We start from the raw sequence: 21264 nt of genomic DNA on the forward strand, positions 1-21264 counted from the left end.
GAAAGTAAGAAATATATATCAGGCGCAAGTCATTTTCGTTGTCAGGAATTCCAAATACGGATAGATTGCCGAAATGGTGAAAGGAATATAAGTGTATTAATTGAAATTTTACTATAAAAAAAGAGGTGGCGAAATTTGTGTTTGATGCTTGGCACTACCAACTTTTAATATGTCAGAAACTGTGTATTTAATGAAACTTTATATTTAAATTTAAAAATCCACAAATGTGTAGCATTAAATAACCTCTTCGTAATTTCTTGTCAAAAAAGTAAATGTGACAAGAAAATCCTGAGCCATTTTAGACAGTAATATAAATGTAATTAAAATTTCTGAGCATAATGTGTGTATGGGCATGTCAAATTTTCGACCTAATCACAGGCGTCACAGGACATGAACACCACCCCCATTTCTCTTTTTCACTTTTTCATGTATCTTTGAAGTTTAAAATTTGTTATTAAGTTTTCGTTATGTTCTACAAAAATTGAAATAAGATTAGATGAGGGAAAGTTCAAACAAATTGAAAATATATTTAAAAAAAATCATATGTATTAAATTGTTAAACCTGTATATTTTTTAAAAGGGGGGGAGTGGGTACCAAATAGAACAAATGATTAGTTTAAAAATGTAAGAAGTGCAATTTTGAATGATGTACATTCGTATTTAATTGTGAACCCCCTTTTACTTGATTCCCTGTTATGAAGAAATATAAGATATTAAAATACACATGAACATCAAAGTTATTTAAATAGTAAACTGTCTTTTCCGTAGTTTTTTTTGGTTTTTTTTTGTTTAAAAAGCTGAATATTTATCATCTAACACAAAATGATCATGTGAAAGGTTCAAATTGGCATCGCAGAATCATCACAGGATAATAGATTAGCATATAAACGGTGTTTGCGTAGTATGACTCTACAGGAATGATATACGATGTGATGTATGATGTGATGTAAGGTGAAAGCCAGCCCGGTTATCAAGCCATGCATGTCACTTCCTATTGTCAGACTCCCTACTGTTATAGGCAGTTCATTATTTCCGCTCTCTTATTCACTGTATGTAACATGTATTAACCGGAGAGCATGGATTACATCTGGATAAAGGTAAGATTTCTAATTGCATTTCATTAAATCTTTCTTTTATATATTTATCTTTTTAATATTTTACATGTAGCTAAACCATTTTGCAACTTATCAATACGATATTATCATATTTTTTTTTAGATTTGATTAATGTATCTGATAATATGATTATTTGATCACTGTACATAGGTTTAGTTTGTTATTCGATCTAGACTGCAATAATTTATCTGTATACAGTATGTAGAAAACAGGAATAAAGTCAAAAGAAATAAACATTTGAAATTGTTATTCCCTTACACACGATTTAGGCCAAATGATTAGCATTGCAAAAAATACTGACGGACAATAAAGTATCTCAATAACAACCACATTGTCTAATTTTACATGTTGTGTGCATTTAATTTAATGATTATTAGGAAATCTGTTATCATAGATTTGAGCTGTTGAATAAGCATTAAGTCTGAAATAATGTATATATATATATGTCTTTGGAACAATTAAAAAAAAAACTGACAAGTTTTGTAATTGTTGGTACGAAACATGTTCTGGTACCAAGTATCCTAATCATTGACATCCGCTAAATAGAGAAAAGGAACCCAGTGTTGGACAACGGAGCTATTAATGAATATCTTACTGTGGCCGTGGTTTTTTTTTAGGTTTTTTGGGTTTGGTTTTTTTTTTTTTTTTTTGGGGGGGGGGGGGGGTCTATAAAAAAAAATACGGAACATATGTAGTCCATGACAGTCTTTTATAACAAATGTTTGCTAGTGCCAATCATAACACATCTTCTTATCTTTGTAATTATATAATTAATAAGATTATAAAGCGAACTCGCGTAATCATAAAGCATCTCAATATTTGTGAAAGTAAATCTATTATTATTAAAACAAAATTAATGCAGATGTTCCATGCAATTTTACGCATTCTTCTTTTCAAAACAAAGTTTGGAATACGAGGCACTTTACATTTGTCAGACTAAATATTTCTGTTTTATACAAATGTGCGTCACTGGCGAGTCTTTTGTAGAAGCGCGCATTCATACTGATTAACATACTTTTTCGTTTTGTCTGATAAAATCGGACATGCTTACTGTCCAATGGCAATGACAGCTGTGGTGTGAGTGTGTATTAGTAATACTGCACATCCATGTAAACCCATTATAAAGGATTTAACGCATATGAATATGATTAATCATGCACGAATTAGCAATAAAAAAGCAGTACGTGTTTATTTTCAAACATTGTTTACATCGATGGTACCAAAATCTGATGAGTAATCGCACTGGTACACTTACACCACGACGACAAATATATTTAAACTGACAGGCAATGCGTATGTCTAAGATTTCATCGACAATACACATTTATTTGTTTACTAAGCTGCACTCTCTACTTCCTTAATAACCTTCGTTTCTATGCCATTTTCTTTTGTATACTCATTCAACCACATTTTCTGTAGATTTTTACAATTATTATAAATTCTTGATGCCGACAGTATGTAATATTTCAACTATTTATAAAAGTGATGTTTTCTGACAATAACAAAACTATCTAAAAATTTCTATTCGTTTCCTAAGAATATTAGAAGATGTAGTATGAGGGCTAACAAGACAACTCCCCATCCATGTCACAATTTGCAAAAGTTACTCATTATAGGAATCAAATCCCAATAATTATTTTTGGTATATTTATATGAAGCCTTCTTTCCATGTTTTTAACATTGTAATCAACTAGATCTTTGGTTTGAACTCCTCCTTCCTTCCTTTCTTTTTTTTTTTTTTTTTTTTTTTCTTTCTTTCTTTTTTTTTCTTTCTTTCTTTTTTCTTTCTTTCTTTCTTTCTTTCTTTCTTTCTTTTCTTCTAATTTATTTCTTTGCCTTTATTTATTTCTTTCTTTTCTATACCTTTCCCTTTTTTCTTTCGTTATTTTTCTTTCTTTCCAATGCCTTTTTCTTCCACTTTCTTTCTTTCTTTCTTTCTTTCTATGCTTATCTATTTAGTGGGGAAATTGCAATACATTTGTACTCCCTGACCGCACATCAACATGCTTTACTGGGTGTTGACCTGAGAGGACAAATTCTCACTTAGTGATACTTCTGAAGAATAACAACAACGTTAATCTAGTGATTACTATTTACTTATATCATTCAAACAACATATGTATTTTGAATGAGTAATCTGTTTTCCACATTTCGCCACTTCACTACCTAGCTCAAGTGCAAGATTTATCGTGTTACATTTGTATTCTCGTTCAGCTCAAAGTACAAAACATAGGTATATACTTGAGTATTTGAAGTCTAAATAGTAGAACGTTTCTAAAAATATGTTAAATCTGATTATTTCACCAGTTATGATAAACATGAAAAAAATTAGAATACAAAGATATACGAAATCAAAGAGATGTGGTATGATTATGATTGCCAATGAGACAGCTATGTATCTAACAGATGTGTTTGCAATTTGTTAATCACCGTACGGCTTTTCACTATGAGCAAAACCTATTCCGTATAATAAGCTGTTCAAGTGGTGTCTCCAATTTTTATTCACAATCCTTATTATAATATCCAAATTTCGTGCTGTATGAACAAACATTATTTTATCTAAATTTCGTGCTGTGTTTAAACAAACATTACACTGGACAATACAATTCAAGCCATAATAATGAACGACTGGTTGAAGTAGTCATATGCTGCTTAAAACACTCTTTACACAGCTACTTTTGCATAGGTACTATTTTTCTTTAATTAAAATCTGAAGAATTAGAAATTTACCTTTGAAATTCATACTTAGTACTATTTCTTTACTTTAAAATTATTGTAATACAAACATAGTCCCTAGTGTTGACAGTGGGTTACTTGCCATTAATTTTTATACCCCTTCCAAATTCATTTCTTCATGTTTAATGCCTCAAATTGCAAGAAGGGAGATGAAATTACACTGTGAAAAATTTGGGTCCAGAATTTTAAAGGAAAGTAGTGATTTGGTCCAGCTGAAAAAGGGTTATAATTAGCACTTCGGAAGCTGTCAAAATATTTCAAGACGCCCATAACATAAAATTGTCCATATTTTGAGTTCGAGCCGATGAAGTTTTCTATAATTTTTCTATAATTTGTCCCAAAAGTAGTACAACACACTGTAAAAGTTTCTTTGAGAAAGCGCAGGTGAGATTTTTTTAATTTTCATTTATGTTCTAAAAGAAATGCACTACGAAATAATGGTGGTCTCGGACCAACTTTAAGAGATTTGGAATAATCTAAAATTTCAAAATGCTGAAAATGCAATGGTGTAACCAAAATTCTGTAGTACTTAAATTTCAAGTACAAATCAAGTACTGTAAAATACAGGTACTTCAATATACCGGTCTTAAATATTACAATAATTTTAAAGTAACGAAATGGTGCTGAATATTAAAAGTAGATTTCCAGTACTACAATTTTTTGGACTACTTTTCGGTACAATTTCATATATATTTGTTCGTTTAGTTTTTTTGTGAATTTAAAACGTGTTCAGAAAGTTTATTCATTTCTGTCACTTTTGGATGCTTGACTCAATCTGCTAAAATTACGATTTTGCATTTTGCGTCGCCAGATACGTTTGTCGCTCGTGTATACATTTTTTGGCTACCTGATTCAATCTGCTTGAAATAAGATTTTACATTTTGCTTCGTTAGATACGTTTGTCGCTTGTGTATAAATCAAGCTTCCTGACACTCTATTTTTTCCACTAAGGTTCAGTAATAAATTATGTTCTCAGCGGGTTGACAGTAACGAGCTAGAATGTATATAAGTAAGAGTGCAATCTCATATAATTCGGTATATTAATTTTTTACATAATGTATTTTGCAGTTGATTGCGGTGTGTGTCTGTAGTTTAGTGGTATCGGTCGATCTCTCAGCAGGTGAGTGTTTATTTTCATCGTTCTGGAACATCACCAAAGATACAGCAGAATCTTCTTTGTCATGGGAAGCGAAGATCTTTTGCTATGACATGAATAATACGTACTGCCGAAAAAACCTAATTTCTTTGAGGTTCAAAAAAGGAGTTATCATAAATATATTTAAAAAAATAAAAAAGAAGATTTGGTATGATTGCCATTGAGAAAACTCTCCACCAGAGACCAAATGACACAGAAGTTAACAACTACAGGTCACCATATGACCTTCAACAATGAACAAAGTCCGTACGGCAAAGTAAGCTATAAAAGCCCCGAAATGACAAATATTAAAACAAATCAAACGAGAATTATAACGGCCTTATTTATATAAAATAATCAAAAAACAAATATATTAACACACCAACAAACAACAACCACTGAATTACTGTTTTCTGACTTGGGACATGCACATACATACAGAATTTGGCGGGGTTAAACATGTTAGCCGTACCCCAACCCTCCCTTTAACCTGGGACTGTACACCATAAGAGACTAGAACGAACCATAAAAATCAGTTGGAAAGACTTTACTCATCAGATTGATATGCATAGAAAAACGTCTAACAAAAACACAGAGTGCGCATTGCCAGGTATTTGTATATCCCAACAACAAAAAGAAAATAGTATTTTAAGTGGTATCAAAACCGAATTTGACACTTTTTCCAGGTGATATTTGCGTATAAACACAAATTTCTTCTGAATGAGGATGAAAATTGGAAATGGAGAATTTTTGGTCGTGCAAGTGGTTGATAAACTGTATTAGACACTAAACAGTTATTGTCTATGTATAACAATATGAAGGTGTGGTATGGTTGCCACTGAGACAAATCTCCGTCAAAGACCAAAATCAACTGTATGTCAGACTCACTGCAGTATGTGCTTCAACAATGTGCAACACCCATACAATATTACAAAATATAAAAGGCAACACCATTACTAATGAAAAAATAAAAATCAAATGAGAAAAGTAAAACGGCTTACTATTAATTTATGAACAAACCAACAAACAAATGGGTATACTAGTTCACCAACAAATGACAACCACTGAATTACAGGTTCTTGGCTTGAAACAGTCGCATACATACTGTATATCTGTTATATGTAAAATAGCTGGCTGAATGCAGATAAAACGATGGATCGTTGAATATCATGAACAAAATCTCAGTCTCATGCTGGAACAATTTGATAATGCTTGAAAAGTTAATCTATATACAATGCATGTTTGCGTGGGTGAACAGCATGTTATCATGCTATGTTTACGTATAACTATCAACTAATAAATTTTGTCAATATGATAGACGCATTGGTTATTTACGTTCAGTGGCAAATAGCACATGCATATCAAATTGATAACATGATTGATATGATATGACAATTAACCCCTGCTTTATGCTAGACCGACACGCTGCAGCTTACTACCACAAAGTAACTATTCACGGTAAGAAATTTTCACCCTACGCAGACACATTATTCTAACTCTAATTTACCTTGTATTGAACCAAACACCTCCTTCAAAGACACTCGAGGCAATTATTCAAGAGCACCAAATTGCTTCTTCTTGTATTCAGAAAGGGATCAGACGGTGGAAAAAAAACTAAATAAGGAGTATACACTTGGTAATGAAGATGTTACGCTGTAATGCTGAAAAATTCTTAATCGATTCGTTTTAAAATTATTAATTTATTTATTAAACGCCACTGTGGGTTAATGTGATGGTTCAGTTGTTTGTTATTTGTTAATCACATGTATGTGTATGGTATTTGCGGCTTTCACATTGTATAACCTTTGCTTAGAATTGTAATCAGCTGATGAAATAATTTGATAGGAAAATGTCATTTCCTCTTCCTGTGTCAGGTCATAAAACGAATATAATATATTTGTTTGCCCTAACCCTACCTACTAAGAAAATAGTTGCTTACTCGAAATCTTTCATTGTTCTTATGTGAAAAAGTTTTTCTTATCAAATAGGCATGATGACTTAAACTAACATCCGACACTTCATATTCTCTTTGCCAGAAAAACCCAAACAAAATACCTACATCTATACATATACCCACTATTTCTACCTTAGGTTTGGACAAACACAAATATTTTTAAGTGTAACCTCAGCATTATGTATTTATTTTGACCGTAAATATTTTGATTTATTATAAAAAAAATTAATTCAAAATCAGGCGCGGATCCAGAAAGGGGGGGGGGGGGGTTCCGGGTGTTGTAACCCCCCCTTTTTTTGGACGATCAATGCATTTGAATGGGGACATGTAATTGGAACCCCATTCTCCCTTTTTTTTAATGGCTGGTTCCGCCCCAGAATATTACATTCGAAAGTTATTCCCTACAAAACATCCGCCATAGGATTCCTCGATCTGTTGTCGGTGTAATTGTTAAGGAGTTTAAAATCTTATCAAAACTTAACTTTTACCAAGAAAAAGACATATACCATTGTATACAGAACAATTAAGTTGAAGGCCTTTATAAACAAACATTTTCTTCGATTCTAGTATATTTTCGAAACGTAATTTGCGTAGAATATTGGTAAACAGCCTACCTCAATAATTAACACATGGGTTTTATCATACATCGCTATTACATAATCTTACTGTTATAATCTTCAATCTGACGATTAACGTCTCAGCTAATAAATTTATAATTTCCGGCATAGATTTCCGATCTATCTCGAAATGAAAAAAAAATATGATTAACATATCAAACTACAATATGTACATTGGTGTATTTCCAAAACATGTGGATAGAAATTCACTTCTTATTATTTATAAATAATTTAATTTTGAATGTAACGCGTCTTCAAATCTTATAGGCTAACAATGTTTTGTCTATCAGCTCATAGTCATAATTTTGGCATGTGACTGTGACGTCATCAACGTTTTTTCATGATTTACTGGCCACAGACCACAATTAATTCCTCTATCAGTTCTTTAGAACGTTTTGTATCATTAAACAAATTGCACGATGCACTTTTGTCAATTTTTTTGTGTGTGTAATGTAAAGTACTAGTCCAAAGATATATATCCAAAATTCAGAAAGATTGAAGTAATCACTTTTACAAATTTAGCCAATACACATCCATACCCATATGGACAAGTCAAGGAATGTTCCGAAAACTGTAAATATTTCCTTTTTGCACTTGGCCTAATCACTCATTCCATATCAAAATCAGTTTAAATACAACATCCAAAAAATTATTTCACCTCTCTTCTTTCATTTCCACCCAAAAAAATCTAAGAAATGAGTGAGGAAGGGAAAGAAAAAAAATTAAGGAAAAATACTCAAATGAAAAGGAACTATATTCAAAAAGCGGGATGAACAACGAAAAGTGGGGTTAATTGTGGTCTTGGGCCTACTCTGGTTCAAGGTGGTACCTAACACTACAGGGAGATAACTCTGTAAAATCAGTTAAACGTTTTAATTAAGTTGTGTTGTAAAAGGATTATTAAGCTTCTTAATGATCAAAATTGGTGTTTGTCAAACTGCTTTATAACCAGTGTAATTTTTCTGACAAAACGGTTGGTTCAAAATTTTTGAAAATTTTCATATTTTTGTTAAAGGATCAAAGTAAGTTCTTTCACAAAATTGTATGAAAATTAAACGAGCCAAATTAATTTTAGTGCAAGTGTTGGGTACCACCTTAATATGGAATTCAGAATTAAATAATAAGAAATGACTGTAATATTTTTTCTGTCTATTTGAAATAACTTTAAAAATGTGGTGCACACTTTGAATAAACCGCTACGCGAGTTAGTCAGTGTTAGACAGAAAAAATATTACAGTCATTCCTTAAATATGCAAAGGGTGTGTCCTTTTACCGATTAAGCTGTAAGAAATGTATAAACAATGCAGATATTCTTCTTACTTTTGGTCTTTGTAAGATTTGCTTAGTGGGAAGATCTACTACATGTACTTTTGAAGCATATTGTACTCGAGATTAAATATAGATCAAAGGTAAAATCTTTCAAGTCTCGACATTCACTTGGAAAGGACCCACACATGCATTCTGTAACCGACCCATTTGGGAGTCCGGCACGATTAACCGTCGATAATATTTTATCAGTTCATACAAAATTAATGAAAAACTAGGTGCCGGATCTATTTGCTTCAAGAGCCCCATAAGCTAAAAACACAAAGATCGACATGCATACACAAGTTCTAGAAAATAAAGACAACTAAGTCAACTACTTGACTTCTTTTTTGTTAATTGACACTGGATGAACAACACAGTATTGTAGTATAACAATTTGTGTGGTGATATTAGTAATCACACAATGGTATTTGAGACTTCTTTTCATAATCTCACAATAACTAATGTATAAGCTTTTACGAAATTTTATTTCAATGGTAATGTAACCTTTCGATTTATTTCAGTCGTTCGAGATTTTTGGGATTTAAAACATCAAAATCTTTGTTATTTTCAGATTCAATCTCATGTTTGCTTACACCGAATTACATGCAACTCTTTAACAATGTCACATCTAGCAAACATAATTTCATTTTAGAAAGTAAATTAAACATTTTTCTGAGTTAAAAGACTTTCATATACTATATTCGTATACTAGTTTTACAATCTTTCTCAAGTTCTAATTTGAACATGTTTAAAACCTGAATGTCTAAATTTAATTGTTATTTCAATTGTTTTGCAGCTGCAGTATGCAAAGGTTGTTGGGTTCTTGGACAATTCAAAGAAGGAAACACTGAATTTGACTACAAAAATGGAAATTGCCTTGAAATGACAGGATGTTATTGCTCATGCGACGGGAAATTTTTCTGTAGAAAGGAACGCAATATTTGTGACAGAACTGTGGAAAGCGGCAGAGACTCTTATAGCAGCAGTCGAAGAACCTCGTATCAAAGTTCAAGTTCTTCAAGTTCGGGATTTGAATCAGGTCAAGGTAGCGGTGCTGTCATTGAAAACGTCAGGAACAGTGCATGTGACAGAAAATGTATTGTAGACGGAGCTGAAATTGACGGAGGTACGTATTTCAGCCACAAAAACCAATGCATATCATATTCCTCTTGCTACTGTGGTTGTGATGGCAAATGGCAGTGTCCTGCTTCAAATGCAAAAAACACTTGTACCGGAGCCGGAGGTGGACAGTTAGTAGAAAGTGATGAACAGGGGTGCAGAAGTTGCGTTATTGATGGAGCCAGGTATACAGGAAACTCAGATTTTACTTATCGGAATAACTGTATTGAGTGGACTGACTGTAGATGTCGCTGTGATGGCTCTTGGCGATGTGCATCTAATAGTGGCAAATGGATCTGCGATAATGTATGCAATGAATGTGAAGTTGATGGTAGAAAAATAGCGGGTAAATCTCAGTTTCGTCACCAAACTGAATGTATCATATATGATCCGTGTGTATGTAATTGCGATGGGTCATGGGATTGCCCTGCCAAGAATGGAAAATGGATCTGCACCGATCAATGCTTAAACTGTGAAATAAACGGTCGGGAATACAAAGGAAGGTCAGAATTTAGGTTACGGGAGGATTGTTGGGAATGGAATCCATGCACATGTAATTGTGATGGATCATGGAATTGTCCACGTGATAATGCCAAATGGGTGTGCACAGATAAATGTCTTGATTGTGATGTAAAAGGACAGAAATATCCCGGAAATACACAATTTCAATATGTTGATGGATGCTACGAATATAATTGCAATTGTCAGTGTGATGGAGGATGGTCCTGTCCCGCTAACCGGACTAGAGATATGTGTAGACTTAACATGCAAACTGGATGTTATTTCTGTACTGTCAACGGTAATAGGTTCGAAGGAAGTACATCCTTTACATATGAAGAGAACTGTATGAGATATGAGCATTGCGCTTGTAATTGCGACGGATCTTGGGAATGTCCAGGAGAAAAGGCTACCAATACCTGTCGTCGAAATGACACTACCGGCTGTGACTTTTGTGACGTTTATGGCCAACGAGAGCAAGGAAACAGTCGATTTGAAATACAACAAGATTGTTGGAGATTTGACTGTGAATGTGACTGTAATGGAAACTGGAGATGTTCTGAAACTGGAGCACGGTACATTTGCGGAAGTCAACTATTAGAAACTAGTGGATGTAAAGCTTGTTTAGCTGGAGGAACTCGGTATGCCAGCCAAAGTTCATTTAAAATAACATGGGGATGTGTCACCTATGACTGTTCATGTAATTGCGATGGTTCGTGGATTTGCCCGTCACGTTTGGCTATAAACTCATGTTCAAATAGTCACTTCCAGAAATTTTTGATTAGCAGTGTTACGAATTTGCCGAATTCCTGGTGCAGTGAATGCACAATTGGTGGTAGTGTCTACCCCGGATTCTCTCAATTTGAGTACCAAGAAAAATGTACGAGACAATATGCTCGATGTTACTGTAATGGTGGATACCGATTTGATTCTTCTATTATAACTGGCTGTAGTGGGAACGCAGAACTATCAGTATCTAAAGGTAATTGCATCGACTGTAAGTTCAACAATGCGGTATTTGCAGCTAATTCAGAATTTGAAATATCATCCCAGTGTAAGCGTTATAGATGTAAATGTGAATGTAATGGACGTCCACAATGTCAGTCCGTTGTAGAGAATGTATGTGGCTCTGTAATAACAGTTGTAGAGTCTGATTATCTTACTGGAGGTGGATCAGTTACCAGAACACAAGGCGGAACGGTTGTTGTTGAAGGTGGAAGACAAACCGTTGTCACAGGTGCTGGAGGTGGAGGAAGCCGAACAGTTGTTGTCAGTGGTGGTGGGGGATCTGAGCGAACAGGATCTGCTTCAGTGGTTCTAGGAGGCGGTAGAGAAACAACAAGGACTGTTGTCGTTAGCGGTGGAGGTGGTAATGCTGGTTTAACGGGAGGCGGCAGTAGTTCATCGGGATCAAGAACAGTTATCGTTGGAGGTGGTGGTGGTGGTGGTGGTGGTGGAACTCGAGAGGTAACGAGTGAAACACGCGTAGTTGTAACAGGAGGTGGTGGTGGTAGTAGCTCTAGTTCACGGACTGTTGTATCAGGTGGCGGAAGTACCAGTGTTATTGGTCCCGATGGGTCTATATGTTACCACTGTGTTGGTTTAGATGGAAAGAAATATCCAGGAAATTCTGATTTTACGTTTAGAAGAGGTTGTGCTGTTTGGAAGTGTCAATGCAATTGTTTTGGTAGAGCAATCTGTCGACCACATGATCTAAGTGCCTGTCTCGTAGAGCCACAATGCCGTGACTGTGTTGTCGAAGGAAGAACATACCGAAGTAATAGAATGTTCAGTTATGAAAAAGACTGTATCTCTCATCAGTGCCGATGTATGTGCGACGGTAGTCCAAGGTGTGTCCAAACTGTTGCTTTTAATTGTGAACGAGATAAACCAAGATGTACTCAATGTGTTATAGGAGGTCAGCAGTACCAACCAAACTCTCTATTTGATTTGGTTACTCGATGCAGAAAACAACGTTGCCAATGTGACTGTGACGGAACATATCGCTGTTCAGAAGCTCAGAATACTTGTTCTAATGAGGATCGTAGTCAGCTAGACACGTGTGCACCATGTGAAGTAGATGGACAATCACACCAAGCAGGTACTACATTTACAATTGATCGTGGCTGTTACCGAATGACTTGTTCTTGTTCCTGTAGAGACCGATTAAAATGCGATCAAAGTAAAACCGTTGATATTTGTGAAAATGATCGAGGCGAACGTTGCAAAGCTTGCGTACTTGACGGTGAACGATATGCCCCAAATTCTAAATTCGAACGGGAAAGTGGATGCTTAAGACAACGATGTCATTGCCATTGCAACGGCAAGTTTGATTGTTTAAGTACTGGAGTAAACATATGTAAAACAGACAATACTAGAACGACATCAACGCAAACAGACACCAGTAGAACGACGTCGACGCAAACAGACACTTCTAGAACTAGGCCAACTCAAACAGACACTTCTAGAACTAGGCCAACTCAAACAGACACTGGTTCCAGTTCAGTTACTTCAACAGAAACAGAGAAAAAAGACTGCAAACCATGTATTGCCGATAGAATAGAAAGACAGATCGGAGTAACGTTTTGTCTAGATCGTGGCTGTAAAAGATATAAATGTAAATGTTATTGTACCGGGCGTTATGCTTGTCAGACCGATAAACCAGAAAACATTTGTGACTCTGCAGGTAAAGTGACTGCCACACCATGCGCTGCAGCAGCAGCCAGTCAAGAGATCACCAGTGGAGGTTCTCAAACAACAACCACAGACACCCGACAGACGGCCGGAGGTGGATCCAGAACAACAACCACAGACACCCGACAGACAGCAGGAGGTGGATCAAGAACGACAACTACTACTACTCGTGTCACTGAAACCAGTAGCACCGAAACAAAAGATTTATCGCAAACTACAGTTTTTGATTATGAAGAAAGAAATGGAGGAGTGGCTGTTTCAGACGCAGATAGGAGAGGACGCTGCATGCAATGTAACATCGCTGAACAATTTTACGAAGGAAACTCTGAATTTCATTTGGAACTAGGCTGTAAACGTTTCAGATGTTTGTGTAACTGCGATGCATCGTGGGAATGTCCAAGACAGAGGCCAGAAAATATCTGCAAAAAAGAAACCTGTCGTAATTGCAGACTCCGTGACAAGGAATATCCACCAAATTCAAGGTGAGTATCGTCTACTTAGTACTTAGAATTAGAATCATCACGTTTATGGGTCATGAGAGAATGAATTGCTATTTGATCATGTGTCCATTCGTCTAAATCATGTAGACTTGTGATGACAGAATTGCCGAATTCGATAGTATTATGCGTATATAAATAGGAAAATGTGGTATGATTACCTTAATTAACAACTCTCCAGCAGAGTCCAAATGAAGTTAACAATTATAGATCAACGTACGGCCGTCAACAATGAGCAAAACCCAGACTGCATAGCAATTTATAAAAAGCCCCGAAATGCAAATGTAAAACAATTTAAACGAAAAAGTGACGCCCTGAATTACAAGATCCTGACTTGAAACAGACACATAAAGAATATTTCAGGGTTTTACATGTTTCCCGGTGTCCAACCCTCTCCTTATTCTAGTACTTTAGTGTACCAGCACAACATTAGTACTTACTATAAATATGAAAAGGGCTTACCTCATTATACAAAGCGTAATAAAACAGCAAAACACTAAAGCCACGAAGTACAGATCAGAGATTGTTCACAGCTACTGAAATCTACTAGTAATTCAAAACTAATAATAAGAATTACAAAATCATGTATCTAGGCTATGATTGAAAAAGCAATCAGTATATTGAATTTCCATTAGATTTTTATTCATTAGTATTTGGACTTATTAAGGAAATCTGAATGAAAAACTATAGAAAATGTAATCGTATGTTTCCCTTTATCCCAATGTGACATGATCATATCTTTATATATATATATATATATATATATATATATATAAAGAAGATGTGGTATGATTGCCAATGAGATAATTTCCACAAGAAACTAAAATGACACAGAAATTAACAACTATATGTCACCGTATGGCCTTCAACAATGAGCAAAGCCCATACCGCATAGTCAGCTTTTAAAGGCCCCGAAATGAAAATGTAAAACAATTCAATCGAGAAAACTAACGGCCTTATTTATGTATATGTCTATTTGTTATTTGTATCTTCGGTTTGCTGTCTTACTTTAACGTATAACATACACATCTTTATTCTTATAAGCATTTGAACTTCATTTCGAAATGGATTTCTGAAGTGAAGATCAAATTCGCCTTGTCAGCAGCAATTATAGCAATTAGCAAGCAATAATAATATGACTCATTAGATCATTTGCTAACCATTAACTTTAAAAGTCAGCTACTTCTTTCCCACATAATTAAAAGTTAAAAGCAAATCCGTGCAATGATTTAGGTAAGTGAGGTCATGGTTTCGTTTATGTTCGTCATGATTCAAAAGAACGAACATGTTAAAAACTATAGATCACCATACGGCATTCAACAATAAGCAAACAACTACTGCAAAATAAGGCTATAAAAGGCCCTTGGATGACAACATGGGAAACGATCATTTAAAGAGGAAACCCAACAGCCAGTATAAACATAAAAATAATAAACGAAAAACAAATATTTGACAGACAACAACCACTGAATTACAGTCTTCTGACTTTGTAAAAGTTAAATTACAGAGTATGTTTTAAAAAAGGCAATGTGTACCATTACAATCATTTGATAATTTTGATACACGTGAAAACATGTCAAATCAGAATCGAGGTTTCTTGAAATAGATGACTTTGTCAACTTGAATTCAACTAAAAATGAGTCTTCAGATATAGTTGTTCGAGAGAAAGAAAGTCATAACTTGAAAACAGCCAGAAATAAGCTAAGGATTCTCGAAACTTTCGACGAAAAAAACACATATGTTCTAAATATATATTACGGAAGTAACGTAATGATTTGCAACAAACAAATGTCATATCACATACAATGTCACTAAACGTGGACATTTGGCAGTCGCTGGGCAGCAGATCTAGAAAAAGGTCAGTGATTAAGATGATAACACAATGTTGACTGCGGTACCTCTACTTTTGACATTTTTACCTATTGTATAAAAAAGAAGATGTGGTATGATTGCCAATGAGACATCTATCCACAGAAGAACAAAATGACACAAACATTAACAACTATAGGTCACCGTACGGCCTTTTACCTATTGTGTCTGTTTTGTTTTGTTCACGCGTCTTTGACAATATAATGGAATTTGATGCGACTGTCATACAAGTGAGAGGTTTAGCTGTCTATAAAACCAGGTCCAATCTACCGTTTCTACATAAGAAAATGCCTGTTCCAAGTCAGGAATATGACAGTTGTTATCCATTCGTTTGATGTGTTTGAAATTTTGATTTTGCCATTTGATTTGGGACTTTCCTTTTTTAATTTTCCTCGGAGTTCAGTATTATTGTGTTTTTACTTTTTTCATCATACGTCAGAGCAATTACGCTTAGGTAGATAAAAGGGATCGGATTGTTATAATGCCATTGCAGAAGGAATCTTTGTCATGTTAAAAAGACTGTTTATTTTGCTTAATTATTTCAAAGTAATTATCAACCTGTAAATCTATTTCAGCTTTAGAATAGACATTGACAGATGTCGTAAGTACGAGTGCACTTGTCCATGTAGCGGTGTCTACAGCTGTCCACCAGAGAACATCGTAAACACATGTGAACAACAATGTAAAGAATGCGTTGTCAGGGGAAACCGATACCAAGCGAATGCACCTTTCACATATGAGGAAGGTAGCTTCCGGTATAATTGTGATTGTAAATGCGATGGCTCTTGGAATTGTCCTGCATCTCGTACTGAAAGGATCGGCAGTACTCCACAGCCTCAAACAGGACAGTGTACAGAATGCGAGGTTAAAGGCCGTAAATACCGCGGTAATTCGAGGTTCAGTTATGAAGAGGGTAATTTCCGGTACAATTGTGACTGTAACTGCGATGGCTCATGGAACTGTCCGGCATCTCGCACAGAAAGAATCAGCGGTTCTCAACAAACAGGACAGTGCACAGAATGCGATGTCAACGGCCGTAAATACCGTGGAAATTCGAGATTCAGTTATGATGAAGGTAGTTTCCGGTATAATTGTGATTGTAAATGTGATGGCTCTTGGGATTGTCCTGCATCTCGTACCGAAAGGATCGGCAGTACTCCCCGACCCCAAACAAGACCCCAATCTGGTCAGTGTACAGAATGCGAGGTTAAAGGCCGTAAATACCGCGGTAATTCAAGGTTTAGTTATGATGAAGGTGAATTCAGGTTTAATTGTGACTGTAACTGCGATGGCTCATGGAACTGTCCTGCATCTCGTACAGAAATATTAAACAGTACTCCCCGACCCCAAACAAGACCCCAATCAGGCCAGTGTACAGAATGCGAAGTTAACGGCCGTAAATACCGCGGTAATTCGAGGTTCAGTTATGATGATGGTAATTTCCGGTATAATTGTGACTGTAACTGCGATGGCTCATGGAACTGTCCTGCATCCCGTACAGAAATAATAAACAGTACTCCCAAACCCGAAACAAGACCCCAATCAGGTCAGTGTACAGAATGCGAGGTCAAAGGCCGTAAATATCGCGGAAATTCAAGGTTCAGTTATGATGAAGGTGAATTCAGGTTTAATTGTGACTGTAACTGCGATGGCTCATGGAACTGTCCTGCATCTCGTACAGAAAGAATAAACGCTAATCCACAACCTGCACAGTGTACAGAGTGCGAAGTGAACGGCCGTAAATACCGTGGTAATTCAAGATTCAGTTATGATGAAGGAATTTACCGATTTAATTGTGACTGTAACTGCGATGGCTCATTTAACTGTCCTGCATCTCGTACAGAAAGAATAAACGCTAATCCACAACCTGCACAGTGCACAGAATGCGTGGTCAAAGGTCGTAGATATAGGGGGAATGCTAGATTTTCGTACGATGAAGGTAATTTCCGATATAATTGTGATTGTAATTGTGATGGTTCGTATAACTGCCCTGCATCTCGTACCGAAAGAATCAATAGTAATTCACAAACAGGACAGTGTACAGAATGCGATGTAAAAGGCCGTAAATACCGTGGTAATTCGAGGTTCAGTTATGATGAAGGTAATTTCCGGTACAATTGTGACTGTAGCTGTGATGGCTCATGGAACTGTCCTGCATCTCGCACAGAAAGACTCAGCGGTGCTGAACAAACTTCAGGCTTGAGAACTAGTTCTATCGGGACAGGTTCTGAACGTGTTGCTGGAACAGGATCATCACGAATTATTGAATCAGGTTCTTCACGACAAACTGGCTCAGGTTCTAGTCAAATTACAGGTGCTGGTAGTAGAATCACCTCGGATACTGAACGTTCAAGCAGTGAATCACGAAGAACAGGTTCAGGCTCTATAGTCGATTCAAAATCTATTACCGAAACACGTACAAGTACTGGAACAGAGAAGGTGTCTAGTACTTCAACACTGGGCGAGTCGCAAACAATCACCGAACTCAGATCACGCAGTGGATATACATCAGGATCAGCTGTTGACAGTCGTGGTTGCCGGGCTTGTATCGTAAATAAGGTGGAATACAACAGTAATTCCGCATTTACATTTGAAGACAACTGTTTCCGGTTTAGCTGTCGTTGTAAGTGTGATGGTTCCTGGAGCTGTCCTGCAGAGCGTACTGTCAATATATGTCCACAGTCGTGCAGAGAATGTAGAGTAGATGGAAAGGCGTATCCAGCAAATACCATATTCGAGTACGAATCTAGTTGTTTCCGGTTCAATTGTGACTGTGCCTGTGATGGTTCCTACAATTGTCCAGCGGAGAGAACTAAGGACATATGTAGTGGTAGACCTGATAAATGTAGAAATTGTGCAGTAGAAGGAAGAGACTATCCCCCAAATAGGAAATTCCAATACGACAAAGGCTGCAATCGCTTCGACTGTGACTGTAATTGTGACGGATCATGGAGATGTCCAGCTGAAAGAACAATAAATATTTGCGGTGGTCTTGGTTCGCAAACGTGTAGAGAATGTTCTGTCAAAGGGAAACGATATCCACCAAATAAAACATTTTCCTACATTGATGGCTGTAATCTAAATAAATGTTCATGTAGTTGCGACGGAGTCCATAGTTGTCCATCTGTTACAGACATTTGTAAATCCAATGGTCAGATTTGCCGCGACTGTCTTGTCAAGGGCAACAGATACTTACCAAACAAACCATTCACATATACTGAACGGTGTGATCGATTTAACTGTGACTGTAATTGTGACGGGTCATGGAACTGCCCAGCCGAACGCACCGAGAACTTGTGTACTTCCGGTCAGTGTCAGAAATGTCGAGCCAGAGGAAATGAATATGCTGGAAATAGTGTGTTTGTTATTGAAGATAACTGTAGACAATTCCAGTGCCGATGTCATTGTGATGGCCACTGGGATTGCTCCAAAGAATCTGCCCGTGTATGTTAAAACATTGGTTAATACGTTTGGCAATAGCATGTACTTATTTTTATAAATGATGATAGAATATACCAAACTGTTTTGAAATTGAGGAATGTTGCTTAAGTAAACAAATTTTGTAAATATACTTATTCATCACTTGCTTTCATTGAGACTGACAATCTAAAAAAAAATAGCATTAACTTTTTTTTAAGAATTGTGCATTTCGTTCACTTATCGAGCATACCGATATATCATAAAATTTCACGTAAAACACATCAGCATATGACATAAGCTATTTTTGATATATATCTGTTAAATAGATTCCCTGTAGGTATCTTTTTATATCTTCTCTGTAGATGATAAAAGTGATGCAATGTTTTTTTTATCATCACTGAGGAGGTGGTGATTTTGTTAATATTCAAAGAAACAATAAATAAAAGTTCAAAATTTATATTGAAATATATATAAACTTTAGAGGTATCTTTTTTAAAATTAAAATTGAACGAACAAGATGAAAAAAGTTGATAAAAACGACACGATGCTATTTTCTAAAATCTGATAAGAACAATTTATTGGTTTACTATGTAAACAGTAACTATGGTAACCATTAGCAACATTCTCATATCATCTATGTATGATGTATCACATTAGAGATCTTTTATATTTGTATGGTGTAGAAATTATTTTCTTAAGACAATAATGAATGAAATGGAAAACCTTTGATGTAGGTCAAAAATAATAAATTTAGTTTATTTTGTATCAATTTTTAGGTTGTGCTTTGTTAAAATGGTAAAACGATAAATGGAGTATATCTTCTATCCCTTCACAAAAGAGGGAAGAAATATACCAAAGCGATAACGCATGAGTCGAAAACAACAAAAAAGAAAAACGATCAAAAGAAAATCAACACCACATAAAACACAAGAGAGAACACTAGAGAATGAGCAATGTGATCCCCCACAAAAAACCATTTGTAATCTTAGGTGGTCCGAAAGGACAAGCAGATCGTGCTCAACATAAGGTACCCGTCATGCCATTTGGTAATGGATGGATAGTTGTTTCATTGGTTATCATACAACAGGCTTTCTGTAATACAATGTGGTAAATTTGTAGTTTGGTTGAAATCTTTTTGCTATTCGTGTAAGTACAAAATATGCAAGCGGCCTAAATCGGTGGGTAACATTTAAGAACAGAAAAATAGGGTTGTTACTGCAATTGACATATATGTCCGTCATCCTCTGTGAAACAGTTTCCCAACTCATGATAGCGTCCGTAAAATTTTCGAACGTGTAAACTGAAACTCTCCATCAAGGAGATCATGATAGAAAATGAAAAAATCATCAATAGCAAAATGACAGAAATGGCATAAAAATTGACATCGAGTCTCAACACTGCATAGGGTTGTTTTCAATGGAACTACATTTTGTTCATAAAAGGGAAGGTATACGTCTATGAGACCGAAATACAACAACACAAATCAAACAAATAATATTGAGATTTGGTACGAGTTTCAATAAACAGCTATGCAAAAGACCAAACGACAAGGATTTGAACGACGGGCGAAATCCGTACAGTATAGAAAGCTATAAACACTCATCCCCTGGACATGGAAAAATGTGTAAAACTCAGGAGCCAGGATGATTTACTTTGGACTGTCAATAGCGACAACTATTGAATTACAGACTCATTTTTATGCAGTGGTTTTTTTAGCGCCCAACTTTCCTCTTGAGAGGGAAAGTTTAGTAGCACAAAATAAGTAAAACTATAATGATCATTCGAAAATTAGTTCTTCAGGCTTTCTCCACCAATAAAAAGTGACCGGCTCGAAATAACACAAAGTGGGACAAAATATACCAGAGGGACAGTAAACTCGTAGATCGAAAATAAATTGACAACGCCACGGCTATAAAAGAAAAAAAGACAAACAGACAAAAATAATAGAACACATGACACAACACAGAAAACTAAAGACTAAGCAACACGAACCCCACCAAAAACTGGGTGATATCTCGGGTGCTCTGGAAGGGTAAGCCGATCCATATTTATTAGAGTTGTGTTAAACATCTATCAAGCAATCACATTATTGGAAATTGGACTTCGATGAATTAATTGTTTGTTGCTGAACGTCCAGTTGAAGATATTTCATGCATATTCAGGACGATATTTTTTTTCTAAATTGAACTTCGAAGAAGCTATCACAGACTGTTAGTTCTGTTATATTACTCTGTGGGTTTATCTTGTCATTAGTTATTTGCTCACAACACCTGTGTTTGCCAAACGGTTGGAAAGTCAAGGT

General features: G+C 35.7%; 1 protein-coding gene across 2 annotated transcripts; it reads left to right on the forward strand.

The window, feature by feature from the left end:
- The first annotated feature begins 922 nt into the window (after positions 1-922).
- LOC134687350 (uncharacterized) lies at positions 923-19727 on the forward strand. 2 transcript variants are annotated; one of them, XM_063547570.1, is made up of 5 exons: positions 924-1097; positions 4920-4971; positions 9662-13270; positions 13316-13658; positions 16118-19727. In XM_063547570.1, the coding sequence occupies exons 1-5, from the start codon at positions 1077-1079 to the stop codon at positions 18993-18995; spliced, it is 6903 nt and encodes a 2300-aa protein (XP_063403640.1). In that variant the 5' UTR covers positions 924-1076; the 3' UTR covers positions 18996-19727. The 2 variants fall into 2 exon arrangements, with proteins under 2 accessions (XP_063403639.1, XP_063403640.1); XM_063547569.1 differs by having other exon boundaries at positions 923-1097; positions 9662-13658.
- Positions 19728-21264: the final 1537 nt, after the last annotated feature.

Source organism: Mytilus trossulus, chromosome 10, assembly GCF_036588685.1.
Source record: "Mytilus trossulus isolate FHL-02 chromosome 10, PNRI_Mtr1.1.1.hap1, whole genome shotgun sequence".
NCBI classification, from domain to species: Eukaryota; Metazoa; Mollusca; class Bivalvia; order Mytilida; family Mytilidae; genus Mytilus; species Mytilus trossulus.